At 37.5% G+C, this 19,923-nt stretch overlaps 1 protein-coding gene and 1 long non-coding RNA gene across 5 annotated transcripts in view; one reads left to right on the top strand and one right to left on the bottom strand.

Moving 5' to 3' along the window:
- PTPN4 (protein tyrosine phosphatase non-receptor type 4) overlaps nt 1-19,923 on the top strand; it is a 259,634-nt gene that overhangs the window by 104,855 nt on the left and 134,856 nt on the right. For 2 of the 4 annotated variants that reach the window (XM_016433589.2, XM_016433588.2), the window contains 2 exons: nt 16,554-16,596; nt 16,674-16,773. In XM_016433589.2, the coding sequence (XP_016289075.1) occupies nt 16,554-16,596; nt 16,674-16,773 (143 nt within the window). The remainder of the gene's footprint in view (nt 1-16,553; nt 16,597-16,673; nt 16,774-19,923) is intronic. The other 2 variants (XM_056793752.1, XM_056793751.1) reach the window with 1 other exon arrangement.
- Nucleotides 1-19,923, bottom strand: part of LOC103099397 (uncharacterized) — a 189,450-nt gene that overhangs the window by 96,349 nt on the left and 73,178 nt on the right. The gene's annotated exons all lie outside the window — the stretch shown is intronic.

Genomic DNA, 19,923 nt, shown 5'->3' with positions numbered 1-19,923 from the left:
AGCTGAACTTAATCCCATCAATAGTCTTCAGAACTCAGGGAAGCCAAGGCTCCATACCCCTCCCTCATTGACTGCTTGACTTTAATCCAATCGAAAGCCTCCAGAGGACAGGGAAGCTCAAACCTCAACAACCCTCCCCCACAGACTGCATGGAGAGATTTTCTGTCAAAGCTCCAAGTGGGAGACTGACAGAAGCCCCCAAAATGAAAATAATGAGAGAAGCAAGAGCACAGATAAAATGGGGAGCAAAGAAGGGGTGAATATGAGCAAACAACACAAAAAGAAAAAGAAATTATGGAGAGGGGGAGGGATCAGCAAACGATAAATCTGAAATCCCAGCGAATTGGATATAGGCTTTGGAAGAACTCAAAATGCAATTCAAAACACAATTAAGAGAGACTGAAGACAATTGGGAAAAGAACTTAAAAACTAAGATAAGTCATCTGGAAACAGAGGCACTTGAACGAAAACGAGAAAATAGTGTCTTGAAAACCAAAATCAACCAGCTGGAAAATGAGGCAAAGGAGATGAAAGATGAGGTAAAGAGGATGAAAGATGACCTCCATAGAAAATCAGACCAGAAAGAGAAGGATGACCAAAAAGCCAGGGACGAAATCCAGTTTTTAAGAACCAGAATACAGCAACTAGAATTAAGTGACCTCCCAAAGCAGCAGGACACTATTAAACAAAACCAAAAGAATGAAAAAAAATTGAGGAAAATATGAAGCATCTCATTCACAAAACAGAAGATTTAGAAAATCATTCAAGGAGAGACAATTTAAGAATCATTGGTCTACCAGAAGACCATGACAAAAGAAAAAGCCTGGACACAATACTACAAGAAAACTGCCCTGATGATCTAGAAAAAGAAGGAAAAGTAGAGATTGAAAGAATCCAGAGATCACCCCTGTACTTAATCCCCAACTGACAACACCCAGGAATGTTAGAGCCAAATTCAAGAACTATCAGACCAAAGAAAAGATATTATAAGCTGCCAAGAAGTCATTCAGATACCAGGGAACCACAGTGAGGATAACACAGGATCTGGCTGCATCCACATTGAATGACTGAAAGGCATGGAATATGATATTCTGGAAAGCAAAGGAATTAGGTCTACAACCAAGAATAAACTGACTAAATTCTTACAGGGAAAAGTATGGTCATTCAACAAAATAGAAGAATTCCAAGAATTTGTAAAGAAAAGACCAGACCTGAACAGAAAATTTGATGTCCAAGCACAGAACTCAAGAGAATCATCAAAAGGTAATTTAAAAACAGGGGAAAAAGAGAAACAAAACAAAACAAAAAAAACGTTTTTTTAAAAAAAAAACCTAACCTTCCGTCTTGGAGTCAATACTGTGTATTGGCTCCAAAGCAAAAGAGTGGTAAGGGTTAGGTAATGGGGTCAAGTGACTTGCCCAGGGTCACACAGCTGGGAAGTGTCTGAGGCCAGATTTGACCTCCTATTTCTAGGCCTGGCTCTCAATCCACTGAGCTACCCAGCTGTCCCCCAAAACACTTTTTTTAAGAGACTCAATAAGATAAAATGATATGTATCCCTATAAGAAAAGAGGTCATCGGTAACTCTTAAAAACTGTTGTTATCACCTGGGCAGCTAGAAGAATTGCTCTTAGAGGGAATAGTGACAAACTGTATAGGAAGAAAGGACAAGTCATAAATAAGTATATAGATATATGCATGCATAAATACATATACATGTGTGTATATATACATACATATATATATATAAATAGAGCTTTAAAAAAAGAGGTTAATACTAAAAGAAATATTTGTCACAAAGAAGCTCCTGGTGGGAGGGGGGAGAACATCGATACACTGGAAGGGTAAAGAGGTTGGAGATAGGAAATACTCAACTCTTACGTGCTTTAAAATTGACCCAAAGAGGGAAGAACAATCCAATCCGTTGGGGCAGAGAATAGATTTGTGCCATATAGGGGAATAGAAGGGTAACAAACAGACTGGTGGGGAGGGAATCAGTACAAAGGGGAGGGGGGGGGTAATTTTAGAAAGACTAAAGTGAAAATAAGGGGGGGTGGATAAAAAGGGAAGGGGATAGAAAGGGAAGTAAAATAAGGATGGGAACTAGGAGAATTGAATACAAACAAACATTGGTGTAGAAGGAAATAGTGAAAGAAGAAAAGGCAGGACCAGGAGTAGAAATCAAAATTCTGGGAAATAAACAGCTAGTAATCATAACTCTGAATGTGAGGAATGAACTCACCTGTAAAACGCAAGCAAATAGCAGAGTGGAATAGAATCCCAAACCCTACCGTATGCTGTCTACAAGAAACACACAGGAGGAAAGTAGATAGGCATAGGGTGAAAGTAAGAGGATGGAGCCAAATCTACTGGGTATCAACTGATAAAAAGAAGGCAGAAGTCACAATCATGATATCTGTTAAAAGAGATAGGGAAGGTAATTACATCCTGATAAAAGGCAGTATAGACAATGAGGAAATATCAGTACTCAATATATATGCACCAAATGGCATAGCATCCAAATTTCTAAAGGAGAAACTAGTGGAGCCCAAGGATGAAATAGATAGAAAAACTATACTACTGGGAGACCTGAACATTCCTCTATCCGTACTAGATAAATCAAAGAGGTAAGAGAAGTGAATGAAATATTAGAAAAAATAGAGTTCTTAGACATGTGGAGAAAAATAAATTGGGACAAAAAGAAATATACCTTCTTTTCAGCAGCACATGATAACATTCACAAAAATTGGCCATGTATTAGGGCATAAAAAAACATTGCAAAGATTGTGCAAAAGAGCAGAAATAATAAATGCAACCTTCTCACATCACAATGCAATGAAAATAATAATTAGTTTAAACCTCAAAATTTCTTAGACTTATAAATGTTGGAAATTTCACCATTGGGAAATTTCATACTTGAAAAATTTCCTATTGATAGTGGGTCTTGACTATTGGAGTGTGAACCCCATTGGCATGGGAGGTTCCTTCTCCTTCCCTTCTTAAGATTACTTTAGGACAGGGGCCCTTTGCTGAACAATGGAAAGGACTTTGACCTATGCTTAAGCATAGAACAGGAATTTCTTTGAGTCATGATTGATTTTAGAATTGATACAATGGAGATACTTGGAATCAATCTCCACCCTATTCAGTCCTAACAGGATTTAGTAAGGGCACATGGGGAGGTAAATAGAAAATTAATTGGAAATTTAAAAATAAGATTCTCCAAAACTGGTTAAAGAACAAATCGTAGAAATAATAACTTCATTGAAGAAAATGACAATGATGAGACATCCTTTCAAAACCTATGGGATGCAGCCAAAGCGGTACTCTGGGTGAAATTTATATAGTTGAGTTCATATCTTAACAAATCAAGAAGCACAGAGGTCAATGAATTGGGCATGCAAATCAAAAAACTAGAAAGCGAACAAATTAAAAATCCTCAGATGAAAACTAAATTAGAGATCCTAAAAATCAAAGGAGAAATTAATAAAATTGAAAGTCCAAGAACTATTGATTTAATAAATAAGACTACAAGGTGGTACTTTGACAAAATAAATAAAATTGACAAAATACTAGTCAGTCTAATTAAAAAAAGGAAAGAAGAAACCAAATTGACAGTATCCAAGATGAAAAGAGAGACTTCACTTCTAATGAAGAGGAAATTTAGGCAATCTTTAAAAAATACTATGCCCAATTATCTGGCAACAAATATGGCAATCTAGGTGATGTGGATGAATACTTACAAAAATATAAATTGCCTAGACTAACAGAGGAATAAGTAAATTACCTAAACAACCCTGTAGCAATTAAAATTAGTTTCTCTGCTTATATTATTATATTTTTAGAGGTTTATTTAAGATTAAGAAATAAAGAAAATACAAAATAAGAAAGCACGTGTCTAGGCCCAGAGAGCCCATTCACAACCACTCACGTCTTGCCTGCTAGGTAGAGAGCCGCGTGTGCTCCGAAGTGGAAGTAGGAAAAGAGACTCAGTAGGCCTTAAGACCAGTTGAAATACAAATTTTTGATCTCTCCCAGGTGGGAATCTCAGTGATTTTAGAGGGCATTCTGGGAACTAGAGCAAGGACTTCTTAAGTCCTGGGTTCAAATCCCATTTTTATAACCCCATATCAGAAAAAGAAATTTTACAAGCCAACAAAGAACTCCCTAAGAAAAAATCCCCCATTCCAGATGGATTCACAAATGAATTCTATCAAACATTCAAAGAACAACTAATCCCAATATTATACAAACTATTTGACAAAATAAGGAAAGAAGGAAGGAGTTGTACCAGATTCATTTTACGACACAAACATGGTACTGATCCCAAAGCCAGGTAGGTTAAAAACAGAGAAAGAAAACTATAGACCAATCTCCCTAATGAACATAGATGCAAAATTCTTAAATAGGATACTAGCAAAAAGACTCCAGCAAGTCATCACAAGGGTTATTCACTCTGACCAGGTAGAATTCATACCAGGAATGCAAGGATGGTTCAATATTAGGAAAACCATTCACATAATTGACCATATTAACAAGCAAATTGACAAAAATCACATGATTATCTCAATAGATGTAGAAAAAGAATTTTATAAAATACAACACCCATTCCTATTGAAAACACTACAAAGTATAGGAACAGAAGGGCCTTTCCTAAAAATAATAAACAGTATATATCTAATACCATCAGCAAACATCATTTGCAATGGGGATAAACTAGAAGCCTTCCCAATAAGATCAGAAGTGAAACAAGGATGCCCATTATCACCTCTATTATTTAACATTGTACTAGAAACACTAGCAGTAACAATTAGAGAAGATAAAGGAATTGAAGGTATTAAAATTGGCAATGAGGAGACCAAGCTATCACTCTTAAAGGATTTACTTAAAGAATCCTAGAGAATCAACCAAAAAGCTAGTTGAAACAATCAACAATTTTAGCAAAGTTGCAGCAAAAGTTCAGACCTTGGAAACCCTTCCTTACCTATCACAAACAGAGTGCTCCTAGGACACCGAAATTGAAGCTGAAGAACAGGATAGACCTGGGGAACCCTCCTCCTGGACCCGGATCAAAAGGTACCGCACCCCAAAAGCCAGAACCCGAGATCACTCGGATCTAAGGGGTAGCCAGAAGGAAGGCCCCCGGACCCATTCCCCCCAACCCAGAGTGCTGAGCCCACGGCAGCAGCGGGAACCTCGGGGCTCTGAGGACTCACCTTGAAAGCAATCTGAGCTAGTCTCCGGGGTGCCCAACACAGACGGCAGGGAAACAGAGAGAAGGGGGAACCCTGGCTGGGTCCTTCCATCCGAGTCTCAAGGGAGGTCCCAGCTTTAGGGCACCAGCTGAACCCAATCCCATCAGGAGGTCTCAGAGCTATTGAAAGGACAGAAAACTCAGGGCTGGCAAAGGGGTTGCTCCAAAGAGCTTACCTTGAAAGTAACCTGGGCCAGTCTCCGGGCATTCAGCACAGACTGTGGAGGAGGAGGTTGGTTTTTTTTTCCTTCCTTTTTTTGGCTCAGGAATCATTAGGCCCACACCACCTGAACCTAATCCCATCAGGAGCCCTCAGAGCTTCTGAAAGAACAAAAACCTCAGGGCCGGTGAAGGGCTTACCTTGAAAACAACCCAGGCCAGTCTACAGGCATTCAATAGAGATTGTGGAGGAGGAATTTTTTTGCTTCTGGGCTCATTCAACCCTAACCAGGTGAACCTAATCCCATCAGGAGCCCTCAGAGCCCAGGCAAGTCAGGACCCCTCCCCCCTTAGAGAACAGAGTCTTCTGAAAGAACCAACTGAATCTAATCCCATCAGGAGCCCTCAGAGCCCAGGGAGGCCACGCACCTCCCCCCTTAGAGAGCAGGGTCTTCTGAAAAAAACAGAAACCTAGAGGTGAAGTCAAGATGGCAGCCTAGAAGGAGCATAGACCTGGCAGCCTGGCCAGAGCTTTGGAGATCCACCATATTTGCTCCAGCCGTCCAGGAAGTTTAGAACTCAGAGCAAACCTAGCCCAGCCAAGCTGAACTTAATCCCATCAAAAGTCTCCAGAACTCAGGGAAGCCCAGGCTCCCCACCCTTCCTCGTTGACTGCTGGACTTTAAACCAATGAAAAGCCTTCAGAGGACAGGGAAGCTCAAACCCCCAACAACCCTCCCCCAGAGATTACACCAAGGGATCTTCTGTTAAAGCTCCAAGAGGGGAGACTGATAGAAGTCCCCAAAAACAAAAAAATGAGAGGAACAAGAGCACAAATACGGGGAGTAAAGAAGGGTGAATTTGAACAAACAACAGAAACAGAAGTAAAAAACTACTATAGACAGCTACTACTCAGCAAATGGAACAGAGAGGGAGAGATCAACAAATGATAAACCAGAAATCCCAGCGAATTGGATACAGGCTGTGGAAGAACTCAAAACACAACTAAGAGAGGCTGAAGACAATTGGGAAAAGAACTTAAAAATTAAGATAAGTCATCTGGAAACAGAGGCACTTGAACTAAAACAAGAAAATAGTGTCCTGAAAGCCAAAATCATCCAGCTGGAAAATGAGGCAAAGGAGATGAAAGATGAGGCAAAGGAGATGAAAGACGAGGTAAAGAGGATGAAAGACGATCTTCAAAGAAAATCAGACCAGAAGGAAAAAGACGACCAAAAAGCCAGAGATGAAATCCACTCTTTAAGAACCAGAGTAAAACAACTAGAATCAAGTGACCTCACAAGGCAGCAGGACACTAGAAAACAAAACGAAAAGAATGAAAAAAATTGAGGAAAATGTGAAGCATCTCATTCACAAAACAGAAGATTTAGAAAATCGTTCAAGAAGAGACAATTTAAGAATAATTGGACTACCAGAAGACCACGACAAAAGAAAAAGCCTGGACATAATACTAGAGGAAATTATCCAGGAAAACTGTCCCGAGATCCTAGAACAAGAGGGAAAAGTTGAGATTGAAAGAATCCACAGTTCACCCCCTGTATTTAATCCCCAACTGACAACACCAAGAAATGTTATAGCCAAATTCAAAAACAATCAGATGAAAGAACAGATATTACAAGCTGCCAAGAAGAAGCCATTCAGATACCATGGAAACACGGTGAGGATAACACCGGATCTGTCTGCATCCACACTGAAGGACCGAAAGGCATGGAATACGACATTCCGGAAAGCAAGGGAACTAGGTCTACAACCAAGAATAAAATACCCATCAAAACTGACTATATTCTTACAGGGGAAAGTATGGTCATTTAACACAACAGAAGAGTTCCAAGCATTCATAAATAAAAGACCAGACCTGAACAGAAAATTTGATGTCCAACCACAGAACTCAAGAGAATCATCAAAAGGTAATTTAAAAAGGGGGGGGGGAACCACAACAACAACAAAGGAGAAATTAATAGATTTGAAAGTGATAGAACTATTGAACTAATAAATAAGACTAGAAGCTTGTACTTTGAAAAAACAAACAAAATAGACAAAGTACTGGTCAGTCTAATTTAAAAAAGGAAGGAAGAAAAGCAAATTAACAGCATAAAAGATGAAAAGGGGGGCATCACCTCTGATGAAGAGGAAATTAAGGCAATCATTAAAAATTACTTTGCCCAATTATATGGCAATAAATACTCCAATTTAGGTGATATGGATGAATATATACAAAAATACAAACTGCCTAGACTAACAGAAGAAGAAATAGAATTCTTAAATAAACAGTATATATCTAATACCAGAATAGAATTCTTAAATAATCCCATATCAGAAAATGAAATCCCACAGGCCATCAAAGAACTTCCTAAGAAAAAATCCCCAGGGCCTGTTGGATTCACCAGTGAATTCTATCAACCATTCAGAGAACAGTTAATCCCAATACTATACAAACTATTTGACATAATAAGCAAAGAGGGAGTTCTACCAAACTCCTTTTATGACACAAACATGGTACTGATTCCAAAACCAGGCAGGTCAAAAACAGAGAAATAAAACTATAGACCAATCTCCCTAATGGATATAGATGCAAAAATCTTAAATAGGATACTAGCAAAAAGATTCCAGAAAGTCATCACAAGGGTCATCCACCATGATCAAGTAGGATTTATACCAGGGATGCAGGGGTGGTTCAATATTAGGAAAACCATCCACATAATTGACCACATCAACAAGCAAACCAACTAGAACCACATGATTATCTCAATAGACGCAGAAAAAGCCTTTGATAAAATACAACACCCATTCCTATTGAAAACACTACAAAGTATAGGAATAGAAGGGTCGTTCCTAAAAATAATAAACAGTATATATCTAAAACCATCAGCTAATATCATCTACAATGGGGATAAACTAGATGCATTCCCAATAAGATCAGGAGTGAAACAAGGATGTCCATTATCACCTCTACTATTTGACATTGTACTAGAAACACTAGCAGTAGCAATTAGAGAAGAAAAAGAAATTGAAGGCATCAAAATAGGCAAGGAAGAGACCAAGTTATCAGTCTTTGCAGATGACATGATGATCTACTTAAAGAATCCTAAAGATTCAACCAAAAAGCTAATTGAAATAATCAACAACTTTAGCAAAGTTGCAGGATACAAAATAAACCCACATAAGTCATCAGCATTTCTATATATCTCCAACACAGCTCAGCAGCAAAAATAGAAAGAGAAATCCCATTCAAAATCACCTTAGATAAAATAAAATACCTAGGAATCTATCTCCTGAGACAAACACAGGAACTATATGAATACAACTACAAAACACTCTCCACACAACTAAAACTAGACTTGAGCAATTGGAAAAACATGAACTGCTCCTGGATAGGACGAGCCAATATAATAAAAATGACCATCCTACCCAAACTTATCTATTTAGTGCCATACCCATGGAACTCCCAAAAAATTTCTTTACTGATTTAGAAAAAACCATAACAAAGTTCATTTGGAATAAGAAAAGATCAAGGATATCCAGGGAAATAATGAAAAAAACACAAATGGGGGGGGGGGGGCTTGCAGTCCCAGACCTCAAACTATATTACAAAACAGCAGTCATCAAAACAATTTGGTACTGGCTAAGAGACAGAAAGGAGGATCGGTGGAATAGACTGGGGGCAAGTGACCTCAGCAAGACAGTATACAATAAACCCAAAAATCCCAGCTTTTGGGACAAAAATCCAGTATTCGATCAAAACTGCTGGGAAAATTGGAAGACAGTGTGGGAGAGGTTAGGAATTGATCAACACCTCATACCCTACACCAAGATAAATTCAAAATGGGGGAATGACTTAAACATAAAGAAGGAAACCGTAAGTAAATTGGGTAAACACAGAATTGTATACATGTCAGACCTTTGGGAGGGGAAAGACTTTAAAACCAAGCAAGACATAGAAAGAATCACAAAATGTAAAATAAATAATTTCGACTGCATCAAATTAAAAAGCTTTTGTACAAACAAAACCAATGTAACTAAAATCAGAAGGAAAACAACAAGTTGGGGGAAAATCTTCATAAAAACCTGACAAAGGTTTAATTACTCAAATTTATAAAGAGCTAAATCAATTGTACAAAAAACCAAGCCATTCTCCAATTGATAAATGGGCAAGGGACATGAATAGGCAGTTTGTAGATAAAGAAATCAAAACTATTAATAAGCACATGAAGAAGTGTTCTACATCTCTTATAATCAGAGAGATGCAAATCAAAACAACTCTGAGGTATCACCTCACACCTAGCAGATTGGCTAACATGATAGGAAAGGAAAGTAATGAATGCTGGAGGGGATGTGGCAAAGTAGGGACATTAATTCATTGCTGGTGGAGTTGTGAACTGATCCAACCATTCTGGAGGCCAATTTGGAACTATGCCCAAAGGGTGATAAAAATGTCTACCCTTTGATCCAGCCATAGCACTGCTGGGTCTGTACCCCAAATAGATAATGGAGAAAAGGACTTGTACAAGAATATTCATAGCTGTGCTCTTTTTGGTGGCCAAAAATTGGAAAACGAGGGGAAGCCCATCAATTGGGGAATGGCTGAACAAATTATGGTATATGTTGGTGATGGAATACTATTGTGCAAAAAGGAATAATAAAGTGGAGGGATTCCATGGAAACTGGAACGACCTCCATTAAGTGATGCAGAGCGAGAGGAGCAGAACCAGGAGAACATTGTACACAGAGACTAATACACTGTGGTATAATTGAACGTAATGGACTTCTCCATTAGTGACGGTGTAATGTCCCTGAACAATCTGCAGGCATCTAGGAGAAAAAACACTATTCATAAGCAGAGGAGAAACTGTGGGAATAGAAACACCGAGGAAAAGCAACTGCCTGACTACAGCGGTTTAGGGGACATGACAGAGGAGAGACTCTAAACAAACACTCTAATGCAAATGTTAACAACATGGCAATGGGTTAGAATCAAGAACACATGTGATACCCAGTGGAATCATATGTCGGCTACAGGGGGTGGGGGGAAGGAAAAGAAAATGATCTTTGTCTTTAATGAATAATGCATGGAAATGATCAAATAAAATATTATAAAATTTAAAAAAATTACCCTAGATAATATAAAATACTCGGGAATCTATCTGCCAAGACAAACACAGGAACTCTATGAACACAACTACAAAACACTCTCCACACAATTAAAACTAGATCTAAACAATTGGGAAAACATTGATTTCTCATGGGTGGGACGAGCTAACATAATGAAAATGACAATCTTATCCAAATTAATTTACTTACTTAGTGCCATACCCATTCAACTACCAAAAAACTATTTTACTGAATTAGAAAAAAAACACAACAAAGTTCATTTGGAAGAACAAAAGATCAAGGATATCCAGGGAAATTATGGGAAAAAAAATGCAAAGGAAGGAGGACTTGCTGTCCCAGATCTCAAATGATAATATAAAGCAGTTGTTATCAAAATAATCTGGCACTGGCTAAGAGACAGAAAGGAGGATCAGTGGAATAGATGGGATAAATGACCTCAGAAAGACAGTTTATGATAAACCCAAAGATTCTAGTTTTTGTGCCAAAACCCACTATTTGATAAAAACTGCTGGGAAAATTGTAAGACAGTATGGGAGATATTAGGTTTTGATCAACATCTCACACCCTACACCAAAATAAACTCAGAATGGGTGAATGACCTGAATATAAAGAAGGAATCTATAAGCAAATAAAGTCAACAGAAAATAGTATACTTTTCAGATCTTTGGGAAAGTGTAATATTTATTGGTAAAGGAAATGGGATTGGAAAAATGGGAGATAATGGATGGTTTGTAGCAGGATATGGAGGAGAGATGGGAGAGAGGGAATATTACTCGGTAAACCAAAGGAGGGGAGACCCCCTGCTGAGAGGAAACAGCAGGGGTCCGATAAGGACTGTTTGTCCTGGAATGACTGAACTGAAGTTCAGCTACCTCTATGACTAGAAAAGATAGTCCACTTATCTGACTATGAATTCAAATAATATAAAGTTTAATAACCAGTTGGAATTGGAGTTTTTTCTTAGCTTCAGAGTATAAGGCCAGTCCCCAAGGCTGGCGGAGGGTTTGTCCCATTCCCGTCTACTGTATATCAGTCTTCGCTTTGTCTAATTTAGAATCTTAGCAGTACACAGAAAGCAAACAAGAACAGGTCTAAGCTTCAGAAGTGATTGGGCATGAATCTTCGGGCTGAACCAAGAAGAGGCAGCACACCACACTAGACTGGGCTGAACAAGTTCCTCTCTCCTCCAACACCAGGAAGGAACTCCCACACGTCAGGAAGGAAGTGCTAGTCACAAGACCCAACTGCCACTCCCGGCAGAAAGGAAGTTCTAGTCACAAGATCCAACTGTCACTCCCAGTTGCCCCTTCCCCCACAAACTGTCAGTCTTGTTTCCTTTCCACAAAAGGAAAGATTTTAAAACCAAGCAAGACTTAGAAAAAATCACAAAATGTAAAATCAATAATTTTGATTATCAAATTAAATTGATTATCAAATTTAAAAGTTTTTGTACAAGCAAAACGAATGCATCCAAAATTAGAAGGAAAGCAACAAATTGGGAAACAGTCTTCATTTCAAAAACCTCTGACAGAGGTCTAATTACTCAAATTTATAAAGAGCTAAACCAGTTGTACAAAAAATTAAGACATTCTCCGATTGATAAATGGACAAGGGACATAAATAGGCAATTTTCAATTACATCAAAACTCTTAATAAGCACATGAAAAAGTGTTCTAAATCTCTTATAATCCGAGAAATACAAATCAGAACAACTCTGAGGTATCACCTCACACCTAGCAGATTGGGTAACATGACAGCAAAGGAAAGTAATGAACGTTGGAGTGGATGTGGCAAAATTGGGGCATTAATTCATTGCTGGTGGAGTTGTGAATTGATCCAACCATTCTGGAGGGCAAAAGTTTGCCCTTTGATCCAGCCATAGCACTGCTGGGTTTGTACCCCAAAGAGATAAACAGAAAAAAGACCTGTACAAAAATATTCATAGCTGTGCTCTTTGTGGTGGCCAAAAATTAGAAAATGAGGGGATGCCCTTCAACTGGGGAATGGCTGAACAAATTGTGGTGTATGTTGGTGATGGAATAGTATTGTGCTCAAAGGAATAATAAAGTGGAAGAATTCCATGGAGACTGGAACAACCTCCAGGAAGTGATGCAGAGCGAGAGGAGCAGAACCAGGAGAACATTGTACATAGAGACTGATACACTGTGGTACAATCGAATGGAATGGGCTTCTCCATTAGTGGCAATGCAGTGATCCTGAACAACTTGGAGGAATCTATGAGAAAAAACACTATCCATATTCAGAGGAATCATTGTGGGAGTAAAAACACCAACGAAAAACAACTGCTTGAATACATGGGTCGAAGGGATATGGTTGGGGATGTAGACTCTAAATGAACATCCTAGTGTAAGGAAATGGTTTCTGATCAAGGACACAGGTAATACCCACTGAAATTGTACATTGGCAGCTGGAAGAGTGGGTGGAGGGGAGGGAGGGAAATAATGTGATTATTGTAACCAAGGAATAATGTTCTAAATTGACTAAATAAAGTTATTCAAATGTAAAGAAGTTGATTTGGCCTTTTTTTTTTTCTCTAGGGAATCTGTGGGTCATTTTCCAAAAGTACAGGGCACTGCTTATATTCGAACAGTGTTTGTATAGGAATCTTAGTGTTGTTCTGGAAAAAGAAAGGCTTCACAGCCAAAAACACTCAATATGAATCCAACATTTTGCCAGAAGGTATTTATGGAAATAATCAAGAAAATAAAGTTTTACTAAGGTATTACTTTGTGCCAAGTACTGTGAAGTACTGGGAATACAAATACTAAGAATGAAATAATTTATATCCTGAATATTGAATTCTAATAGGGAAAATCATATCATACAAATATATGCATAATAAATATAATTAGAATTAATACAAAGACTTTTGGAATGGATAGCACTAACAGTTTGAGGGGTGGGAAATCAGGAAAAGCTTGAACTTGTGTCTCGTAGAAGGATTCTGTGATGTGTGGAAGTGAGGAAAAAAATGTATTCCAGGCATTTAGGAAGGATAAATGGATGATCAGTGCAGAAGTACAAAACTGGGGGGGAAATAGAAAAAGAACTTGAGATTTATAAAAAGTTTGCTATAAGTTTTACTATGCTGTAGCCACAGCTATCTGTAACAGTTACACTGACTAAACAGCTTTTTAGTCCTCCTTCTTTATTATCTTTTTAAAATAAACTTTTTTATGTTCATTTTTGTCTATTCTTCAGTTATTTTTCCCTTAATTTCTTCCAACTAAAAGCAGAACCAGCATATCTCATGACTACATCATTAGTGAAACAGAGCATACTTAAAATTTTTAAGTACTTACTCTCCTATATCACTTACATGATTATGTTGTTATTCTTCATAAGTAACTTCATTTTTTTATTACCCTTGGATATGTCAGAATACTGTTAATATAGACCACTTAGAAAGACTTACCCAGTTATAGGAAGAGGTCAGTATTGAGAACTCATTGAAATTTTCTTCTCTGTCAAGCTGGTCCTATGATTTTTTGTTTTTGTTTGTTTTTTTTTAAACCCTTACCTTCCGTCTTGGAGTCAATACTATGTATTGACTCCAAGGCAGAAGAGTGGTAAGGGCTAGGCAATGGGGGTTAAGTGACTTGTCCAGGGTCATACAGCTGGGAAGTGTCTGAGGCCAGATTTGAACGTAGGACCTCCCGTCTCTAGGCCTGAGTCTCAATCCACTGAGCCACTCAGGTGCCTCCTGGTCATGTTTCTTATTAATTGCTACTTTGGTCCTCCAGACTAGAAGTGTTAAAACCTCATTTTATAGAAGAAGAAAATGAATGCTTGAGAAATGAGACTGCTTAAGGACACATAGAAGTAGACCTAAGATTTAAAACTAGATTTTTTGTCTTCCCAGTGTTGTTTTCAATTCATTCCAGTAAGACAAAAATATTCCAGAGAATCTGGATTTTGATATAGCCACTGAAGGGAACCAATTCTGTATATGAGGAATATTTTTATGTTTCCAGTCATTCGAGGAGAGAGTCAAAATGATTTTCAAGGGATTTAATAGACAGGGGAAAGTATTACTTTTTAAAGCATTGAAGAAATACCTATAGGATTTTACTCCTGTCTTGGGAACAACTATCCTCCCAGTCACCAAGACTTACAACCTATATGTCATTGTTCCTCTTTCCATTCTTCTCTCAACTCGCTTTTTCTCTATATGCAGCAGGTTGCCAAATCCTGTCAATTCTATCTTCATGGAATTTCTCCTATATCTTCTCTTCTCTCCTCTGAAATTGCTAGCCCTCTGTTGCAGGCCCTCATCTCCTAAGGTTGGGACTTTTGCTGTAACCTGCTTGTTGCTCTGCCTGCCACTAGTTTCTCCCTATTCCAGTTTAACTTCTATTAAAACAGATTATCTTCCTAAAGGTCAATTTTGATCACATCAGTCTCCTATTCAATTAACTCCAGTGCCTTCCGTTTTCCTCTAGGAACTCTAAAATTCTGAATTTGACTTTTAGAGTCCTTTGTAACCTTGTCCTTCCCACCTTTCCTTGTCTTACACCTTATACTTTCCCATATGATCTGATATAGTGACACTGACCTCCTTGCTGTTTTTTTCATATGACATCCCTAGAACCCTCTCTCTTCATTTCCACCTACTGACTTCTTCCTTCAAGTCTCAGGTAAAGTTCCATCTTTTACAAGAAGTCTTTCTCAGTCCTCCATGATCTTAGTGCCTTTTCTTTGAGATTATCTCCACCTTATCCTGTATTTAGGTTATTTGTATATTTGTTTGCATGTTCATTCAACTGTGAGCTCATTAATAGCAAGGACTGTTTTTTGCTTTTTCTTTGTATTCTGAGGGTTTCGCACAGTTCCTAGCACATGCTTAATTACATATATATTACGTGTGTATGTATGTATATATATACATATATATGTTTTTTTTTTCCCTTAACTTCTGTCATAGATTTGATACTAGTATCATTTAGGCAGAAGAACAGTAAGGAGCTAGGCAGTTGGGGTTAAGAAAACTTGCCCAGAGCACTCAGCTGGGAAGTGTCTTGAGGTCAGTACTCAGGACCTCCCATCTCCAGGCCTGAGCAACCTAGCTGGCCTTTAATAATAATATTTCTTGACTTGATTTGACTTAAAAGACATGAACTTTCCTTTGAGTAACTTACAGGCTAGAATGTAGCTTAAATGAAAAATTAGAGTTCTAAAATAATATTAGCTCTTAGTATTTGTTTAGTACTTTTCATTTGGCTTCCTTCCTTTTCTTCCTTCCACTTAAAAAGTACTTCCTCATCTACTATCTTTGGCTACTTTTTACTGAAACATGTGGCCAATTGGACCATTTTCTTCTGATAATAGTTGTGAGTACCCAGAAATAGAATTTGAGATTTTTAAAGTACTGTAACTTTTAGCCTCATTAATGACATCATTTTCTCTAACTACTGTCTTACCTAAAATGGAATGTGTTTAAAGTGAGTAAATTGGTGAAGCGACTTTGTGTGTGTGTGTGTGTGTGTGTGTTTGTGTGTGTATACACCTGTGTGTGTGTCTGGTGATTTCGAACCACCTACAAAAAAAGATTTGCTACTTTGATCAGAATAAAAGAATGTAAACCATAACTAGCTCATAAATTGTTTTAAGGTAATAGAGAAACTGCTTAAGCCAAAACCACTTCAGATTGCTCACAATCTGTGAGTAATAAAGTGGAGGATCTCTACATTAAATAATAAACATTGCCTTTGACACATGTTAAGCCTTCTGGGTTATCATCTGAGAAATTCAGATTCAAAATCCAAATAAATAGATTTAACTAATAGAATCACTATAGTATAATTTCCTTTCCTGAGCGGTGTTGTTTTAAACTTAGTAATTGCTATTTTATCAAGTTTCAGTGTTAATTTCAACTTGGAATAAATTTGCCAGATTTGATATGTTACTTTTCAGAGTTGTTTTGAAAGACAGAGAGAAGAAAATCAAGAAGAAAATCAATCTTAAAATTATTTATTCATTTGTTTTTCAGAGGTGGCTGGATCCAAACAAACCAATAAGGAAGCAGTTGAAAAGTGAGCACACATACCTATTTGCTGTTTTCCAAATATAATTTGTAAAGATAAAGAATTAAGATAACCTAATTAATTAGACATACTTCTATTAATTCTAGGAGGATCTCCTTATAGTTTGAACTTGAGAGTCAAATTTTTTGTAAGTGATCCCAACAAGCTACAAGAAGAATATACAAGGTGGGTTAAAGGATCTTATTTTCTTATGTTATCTGAAAACTGACATCAGATATGAAAATCAGTTTATTTTCTCTACTCGTTTGAAATAGGCCTTACTCATCTCTTGAAAATGTGAGCTACTTATCATAAAAAAAGAATTTAGTGTTTTCTTATAGCATGATGTTTTCTCATAGCAGTATGTAATAATTAAAATACTGGAAGGCATAAACTGTAGTAGATATAAGAGTTATTTGGCTTAAATTGTGACCACAAAGATATGTTTTTTATATTAAAAATAAAGTCACCAGGGAAAAATTCCCAAATATAAAAATATACCCAAGTCAGCTGGGTTTTATAGAGATTTTAATTATTACAAAATTAAGGAATAAATGAAAGAGAGAGAGAGAGAGATCAGTCAGTTTTTTATCCACTCACCACAAGATTTTGTCCAAGCAAGTATTCTAGTGTTCAGAGAGACACCAGACCAACCAGCTCCATCTCCAGAGAGAGATTCTTCTGACAGTCCTGAGACTGTCTTGAGCCTCTCCTTTTAAAGGGAATTTTCTCCTATGTCACCTCCCCTAAGTTCTCACATCTACCAATCACAGTAGACGTTTTCCAAAGGACAGACCATTCTTAATTCACACCTAAGAAGGCTTAAATTTTTAATTAAGTTCACACCAGAAAACCTCTGAGTAAGTTCTCACCCCTTTGCTCCTTGTAAATTCACAAGTTGCCTGACCTTTATAGGTACTTAGCACCCTTTTGTATTAGATCTAAAAATAGGCACAACTTAAGAACTTTTGCCTTACTATAAGTATGGGTTTAAATATTTTTCATTCTTCAGCAAGGAGTTTCTTCCCTAAAGCATGCTTAAGTAGGGGTGGAGTAGAGATCTCACATTCCTGATCTAAGTCCCTTCATTGTTTAAATGGGGAATGGTCTTAACCAAACCTTATGAAGTAGGGTCTGAGAATTTTTAAGGTTCACAAGTATGTATTGAAAAAAAGTATATTCGACATCCATTTTACCTTCACTGAGGAGAACATGAAATGCTATTTACAGGAGCAGCTAAGTAGTTCTATATTGAAGGCATGGGAGGGGAATGTATGATAAATTATTGTTTTCTTTTGTTTGAAAGAGGTCTTCTGAGGGGCAGCTAGGTGGCTCAATGGAGAGAGTGTCAGGCCTGGATTTGGGAGGACCTGGGTTCAAACCAGCTATTTCTCTTAGGATTTAAAATTCTCTTACCATATTGGACATTCTCATCTAGCTGCATTCCAGCTTAAAATGTACCCTGATCCATGTTATTAAAATACTGTGAAAGTTAAAAGACTTATTTTAGTTCCCTTTTAACAGTATTAGAGAAGTGTTTGTGTTGGGATTTGCGTATTGTTTTAAAACAAAAATGTATCAGTATTTTTTTTAATATATAGCCAGAGATATACTAGAGTCAAGATATGTTCTAATGAAGTGAATGCTGCTGGGCAGTCACTTTTCTCAATTCTGCTATAATTCTCCAGGGTTCTTTCACTCGGGGACTTGGGCATACCACTACACAAAGTTTTAGTGATACCTGGGGGATTGGATACCTTATTACATTAAAATCACAGGTGTGTTGCCCATTATTCTGTACAGTTATATAATAGCATGGCACCCAACCAAGAAAAAGGATTTAAATTTAGAGGATCTAGGTTTGAATCCTAGCTCTGTCACTGTATCTCTGTAAACTTGAGCAAGTCACTTCACCTCTATGATTTCCTTACATCTAAAATTAAGGACTTAGAGAAATTAACCTCTGGGTTTATTTTAATTTATAACTGTAAATGTGAATGAATTAATCTAATAAATTGAAAAATAACATTGAATAAGAAAATAAACCCCTACAGTCTGATGCTTTATAAAAGCTTATAAAAATGTTTAAAAAAGCAAGGATGTAGACAAAGTAAAACTGAAGGTAAAGAAAATATTTACTATGCATTAAGTGAATCTAAAAAAAAAACTAGGAGTTGCAGACATGCTATCTGACAAAAGAAAAGCAGACTTTCAAAAAATAAAAAGATGTAAAGAAGGAAATGAAAGGAATTATAAACAAATCATAAACAAAAATCCAGTGTTAAAACTAATAAACATATATACTCCAAATGCTTTGCCATCCAGATTTATAGAGGAAATATTATCTGAGCTACAAGAAGACAAAAAAACTGAATTGGGATGGGAACTTTAGGAAAATAACAGAATTAGATAAATAATGGAAAGATAAACCAAAGGGGAAATATGGAACTGAACAAAATGCGACAGAAATTGGAGTTGAAAAACTTATACTCTCTTTGAAAGGAGACAACAAAAGAACACACATATTTCTCTATACCACGTGGAGCTATTTGTAAAAAAAAAAACATGAACTAAAGCACAAAGATATTGCTAACAAATATTAAAAGTCAGAAATAAGGGGTCATCTGAGTGGCTCAGTGGATTGACAGCCAGGCTTAGAGATGGGAGGTCCTAGGTTTAAATATGACCTCAGACACTTCCCAGCTGTGTGACTCTGGGCAAATCATTTAACCCTCATTGGTTAGCCCTTACCACTCTTCTGCCTTGGAACTAATACATAGTATTGATTCCAAGACAGAAGGTAAAGATTTAAAAAAAAAAAAGAGGAAATAGTTCCTACGATCTTTTAAAGATCATAACACAATAAAAATAACTGGTTAAGGGACCACAAACTAAAGAAAGACTTAACAATGAAAACCTAAATAATGAGTGACTCAAAAAACAAATATTGGACTTCCGGTCAAGATGGCGGCTTAGAGGCAGCGTAAGTTCAGTCCTCTGAAAACCCTTCCTTACCAATCACAAACTGAATGCTCCCAGGACACTGAAATTCAAACTGAACAACAGGATAGTCCCAGGGAACCCTCTTCCTGGAACAAGAGGTATGGCCCCCCAAAAGCCAGAACCCTATATCACTCATGGGTCCCAGGACCCATCCCCCCAACCCAGAGTACTGAGCCCATTGCCGCAGCAGGAACCTCAGGGCTGGCAAAAGGGCCTCAGGGCTGGCTATTCTGAAGGACTCACCTTGAAAGCAACCTGAGCCAGTCTCCGGGCTGCCCAACACGGACTGCAGGGAAACAGAGAGAAGGGGGAAGCCTGTAACCCCCTGGCTGG

Source organism: Monodelphis domestica, chromosome 4 (assembly GCF_027887165.1).
Source record: "Monodelphis domestica isolate mMonDom1 chromosome 4, mMonDom1.pri, whole genome shotgun sequence".
Lineage (NCBI taxonomy): Eukaryota > Metazoa > Chordata > Mammalia > Didelphimorphia > Didelphidae > Monodelphis > Monodelphis domestica.
This window is presented reverse-complemented; position numbering and strand designations above follow the sequence as displayed.